Below are 5,697 nucleotides of genomic sequence, written 5' to 3'. Positions count from 1 at the left end.
GCCGGGATGGCGGTGGGGCCTGCGCATGCGCTGTCGGTGCTGGTGCTGGGGCTGGTGCTGAGCGGCGGGACCGGGACCGGGACCGGGAGCGGGGCCGCGGGCGGCGATGACCTCCTGAGCCGGGCGGGCACCGCCGCGTGGTCGGCGCTAGAGGGCGCGCTGGGACCGCAGCCGCTGCGAGCGGTGGCGGAGGTGGGTCCGGGTCCGAGAGGGGGGAACGGGATAGAGCATCCCTATGGCACACACATGGGGCAGGGAATGGGGGATCCATCCCAGGGATAGCGCATCCCTATGGCACACACATGGGGCTGGGAATGGGGGCTCCATCCCAGGGATAGCGCATCCCTATGGCACACACATGGGGCAGGGAATGGGGGCTCCATCCCAGGGATAGCGCATCCCTATGGCACACACATGGGGCAGGGAATGGGGGATCCATCCCAGGGATAGCGCATCCCTATGGCAGATACATGGGGCAGGGAATGGGGGCTCCATCCCAGGGATAGCGCATCCCTATGGCACACACATGGGGCAGGGAATGGGGGCTCCATCCCAGGGATAGCGCATCCCTATGGCACACACGTGGGGCAGGGAATGGGGGATCCATCCCAGGGATAGCGCATCCCTATGGCACACACGTGGGGCAGGGAATGGGGGATCCATCCCAGGGATAGCGCATCCCTATGGCACACACGTGGGGCTGGGAATGGGGGCTCCATCCCAGGGATAGCGCATCCCTATGGCAGATACATGGGGCAGGGAATGGGGGCTCCATCCCAGGGATAGCGCATCCCTATGGCACACACGTGGGGCAGGGAATGGGGGCTCCATCCCAGGGATAGCGCATCCCTATGGCACACACGTGGGAAGGGAATGGGGGCTCCATCCCAGGGATAGCGCATCCCTATGGCAGATACATGGGGCAGGGAATGGGGGCTCCATCCCAGGGATAGCGCATCCCTATGGCACACACATGGGGCAGGGAATGGGGGATCCATCCCAGGGGTAGCACATCCCTATGGCACACACATGGGGCAGGGAATGGGGGATCCATCCCAGGGATAGCGCATCCCTATGGCACACACGTGGGGCAGGGAATGGGGGATCCATCCCAGGGATAGCGCATCCCTATGGCACACACATGGGGCAGGGAATGGGGGATCCATCCCAGGGATAGCGCATCCCTATGGCACACCCATGGGGCAGGGAATGGGGGCTCCATCCCAGGGATAGTGCATCCCTATGGCACACACATGGGAAGGGAATGGGGGCTCCATCCCAGGGATAGAGCATCCCTATGGCACACACGTGGGGCAGGGAATGGGGGATCCATCCCAGGGATAGCGCATCCCTATGGCACACACATGGGGCAGGGAATGGGGGCTCCATCCCAGGGATAGCGCATCCCTATGGCACACACGTGGGGCAGGGAATGGGGGATCCATCCCAGGGATAGCGCATCCCTATGGCACACACGTGGGGCAGGGAATGGGGGATCCATCCCAGGGATAGCGCATCCCTATGGCACACACATGGGGCTGGGAATGGGGGATCCATCCCAGGGATAGCGCATCCCTATGGCACACACATGGGACAGGGAATGGGGGATCCATCCCAGGGATAGAGCATCCCTATGGCACACACCTGCGGCAGGGAATGGGGGCTCCATCCCAGGGATAGCGCATCCCTATGGCACACACGTGGGAAGGGAATGGGGGCTCCATCCCCTCCCTCCCTCTCCCGCAGTTCCTCTCCAGCTGCCTCTGGGCCATCTCCTGCGGGCTCTCGGCTGCTCTGGGCGCGCTTGGTGGGATCCTGGGCGAGCTCCTGGCGGCTGCTGGCATCAACGGTGAGTGCCGGGCCCGGGGCCTCCACGTGGCACCGGTGGCACCAGGGACACACCAGTGACTCCATTAACACCATTGACACCAGTGACACCAGTAACACACCAGTAACACCATTGACACTGGTACTGCCCACACCAGTACCACCAGTACTGCACACACCGGTACCACCAGCACTGCATACACCAGTGACACCAGTACTGCACACACCAATGACACCATTGACACCGGTACCACCAGCACTGCATACACCAGTGACACCAGTGACACCGGTACCACCAGTACTGCACACACCAGTGACACCAGTACTGCACACACCAATGACACCATTGACACCGGTACCACCAGCACTGCATACACCATTGACACCAGTGACACCGGTTCCACCAGTACTGCACACATCAGTGACACCGGTACCACCAGCACTGCATACACCAGTGACACCGGTACCACCAGCACTGCATACACCAGTGACACCAGTACTGCACACACTAGTGACACCAGTGACACCGGTACAACCAGTACTGCACACACCGGTACCACCAGCACCGCACACACCAGTGACACCGGTACCACCAGCACCGCACACACCATTGACACCAGTGACACCGGTACCACCAGCACCGCACACACCAGTGACACCAGTGACACCGGTACCACCAGCACCGCACACACCATTGACACCAGTGACACCAGTACCGCACACACCAGTGACACCAGTGACACCGGTACCACCAGCACCGCACACACCAGTGACACCAGTGACGCCGGTACCACCAGCACCGCACACACCATTGACACCAGTGACACCGGTACCACCAGCACCGCACACACCATTGACACCAGTGACATCGGTACCACCAGCACTGCACACACCAGTGACACCAGTGACACCGGTACCACCAGCACCGCACACACCGGTACCGCCAGCACCGCACACACCAGTGACACCGGTACCACCAGCACCGCACACACCGGTACCACCAGCACCGCACACACCAGTGACACCAGTACTGCACACTCCATTGACACCGGTACCACCATCACCGCACACACCAGTGACACCAGTGACACCGGTACCACCAGCACCGCACACACCATTGACACCATTGACACCGGTGCCACCAGCACCGCACACACCATTGACACCAGTGACACCGGTACCACCAGCACCGCACACACCAGTGACACCAGTGACACCGGTACCACCAGTGCCGCACACACCAGTGACACCAGTGACACCGGTACCACCAGCACCGCACACACCAGTGACACCAGTGACACTGGTACCACCAGCACCGCACACACCATTGACACCAGTGACACCGGTGCCACCAGCACCGCACACACCAGTGACACCGGTACCACCAGCACCGCACACACCAGTGACACCAGTACTGCACACACCATTGACACCAGTGACACCGGTGCCACCAGCACCGCACACACCAGTGACACCGGTACCACCAGCACCGCACACACCATTGACACCATTGACACCGGTACCACCAGCACCGCACACACCATTGACACCAGTGACACCGGTACCACCAGCACCGCACACACTAGTGATACCAGTACTGCACACACCATTGACACCGGTACCACCAGCACCGCACACACCATTGACACCGGTACCACCAGCACCGCACACACCAGTGACACCAGTGACACCGGTACCACCAGCACCGCACACACCAGTGACACCGGTACCACCAGCACCGCACACACTAGTGATACCAGTACTGCACACACCAGTGACACCGGTACCACCAGCACCGCACACACCAGTGACACCGGTACCACCAGCACCGCACACACCAGTGACACCAGTGACACCGGTACCACCAGCACCGCACACACCATTGACACCAGTGACACCGGTACCACCAGCACCGCACACACCAGTGACACCAGTACTGCACACACCATTGACACCGGTGCCACCAGCACCGCACACACCAGTGACACCGGTACCACCAGCACCGCACACACCATTGACACCATTGACACCGGTACCACCAGCACCGCACACACCATTGACACCAGTGACACCGGTACCACCAGCACCGCACACACCAGTGACACCAGTGACACCGGTACCACCAGTACCGCACACACCAGTGACACCAGTACTGCACACACCAGTGACACCAGTGACACCGGTACCACCAGCACCGCACACACCATTGACACCAGTGACACCGGTGCCACCAGCACCGCACACACCAGTGACACCGGTACCACCAGCACCGCACACACCAGTGACACCAGTACTGCACACACCATTGACACCAGTGACACCGGTGCCACCAGCACCGCACACACCAGTGACACCGGTACCACCAGCACCGCACACACCATTGACACCATTGACACCGGTACCACCAGCACCGCACACACCATTGACACCAGTGACACCGGTACCACCAGCACCGCACACACTAGTGATACCAGTACTGCACACACCATTGACACCGGTACCACCAGCACCGCACACACCAGTGACACCAGTGACACCGGTACCACCAGCACCGCACACACCAGTGACACCGGTACCACCAGCACCGCACACACTAGTGATACCAGTACTGCACACACCAGTGACACCGGTACCACCAGCACCGCACACACCAGTGACACCGGTACCACCAGCACCGCACACACCAGTGACACCAGTGACACCGGTACCACCAGCACCGCACACACCATTGACACCAGTGACACCGGTACCACCAGCACCGCACACACCAGTGACACCAGTACTGCACACACCATTGACACCGGTGCCACCAGCACCGCACACACCAGTGACACCGGTACCACCAGCACCGCACACACCATTGACACCATTGACACCGGTACCACCAGCACCGCACACACCATTGACACCAGTGACACCGGTACCACCAGCACCGCACACACTAGTGATACCAGTACTGCACACACCAGTGACACCGGTACCACCAGCACCGCACACACCATTGACACCAGTGACACCGGTACCACCAGCACCGCACACACCATTGACACCAGTGACACCGGTACCACCAGCACCGCACACACCATTGACACCAGTGACACCGGTACCACCAGCACCGCACACACCAGTGACACCAGTGACACCGGTACCACCAGCACCGCACACACCAGTGACACCAGTGACACCGGTACCACCAGCACCGCACACACCAGTGACACCAGTGACACCGGTACCACCAGCACCGCACACACCATTGACACCAGCACCGCACACACCAGTGACACCAGTGACACCAGTGACACCGGTACCACCAGCACCGCACACACCAGTGACACCGGTACCACCAGCACCGCACACACCAGTGACACCGGTACCACCAGCACCGCACACACCAGTGACACCGGTGCCACCAGCACCGCACACGGGTGCCCCCCGTACTTCCCAACTCCCCCGGTCCCCCCGTCTCGGGTGCCCCCGTTCCAGCCGCTCCCCGTCCTCCCTTGCAGGCTCCCCCGCGCTGCGGGCGGCGGTCCCGGGCCCGGCCGCGGTTCAGCGGGCGCTGCTGTGGTCGCTGGCGGCGCTGGCGCTGTCGGGGCTCGGCTCCCGGTTGCGGGCGCGGGCGCTGCCGCTGGTGCGGTTCGCGCTGCGCTGCTGCTTCCTGGGCGCCTTCGTGTGGGTGGCGGGGTCCGCGCAGAGCCCCACGGCGCAGGCGGGGCAGCTCCTGGCGCTCTGGGGCTTGCGCTGCGCCCTCGAGGCCGTCGGGGCTCCCCCCGAGCCCGAGCCGCGCTTGGAGGCTGCGCTGCGGAGCCTGGAGTGGAAGGTGGAGGAGCTGCGGAGGAGGCAGAGGTGGGGGGGACCCCGCAACAGGGA

The 5,697-nt window shown here is 62.6% G+C and overlaps 1 protein-coding gene across 1 annotated transcript; it reads left to right on the top strand.

Annotated features, from left to right (window-relative positions):
• Positions 1 to 89: 89 nt before the first annotated feature.
• Positions 90 to 5,692, top strand: TMEM109 (transmembrane protein 109; the record flags this gene model as incomplete). Its single annotated transcript, XM_062628895.1, has 3 exons — positions 90 to 192; positions 1,747 to 1,849; positions 5,334 to 5,692. Coding segments are annotated over 3 exons (565 nt in total), but the record flags the coding sequence as incomplete, so codon positions are not given.
• Positions 5,693 to 5,697: the final 5 nt, after the last annotated feature.

The sequence above is a fragment of the Pezoporus occidentalis genome, unplaced genomic scaffold, assembly GCF_034315485.1.
Source record: "Pezoporus occidentalis ecotype Australia unplaced genomic scaffold, CSIRO_AGI_Poc_V1 ctg3242, whole genome shotgun sequence".
Taxonomy (NCBI): Eukaryota; Metazoa; Chordata; class Aves; order Psittaciformes; family Psittacidae; genus Pezoporus; species Pezoporus occidentalis.
Note: the sequence above shows the minus strand (reverse complement) of the source record. Positions and strands in the feature narration are given on the sequence as shown.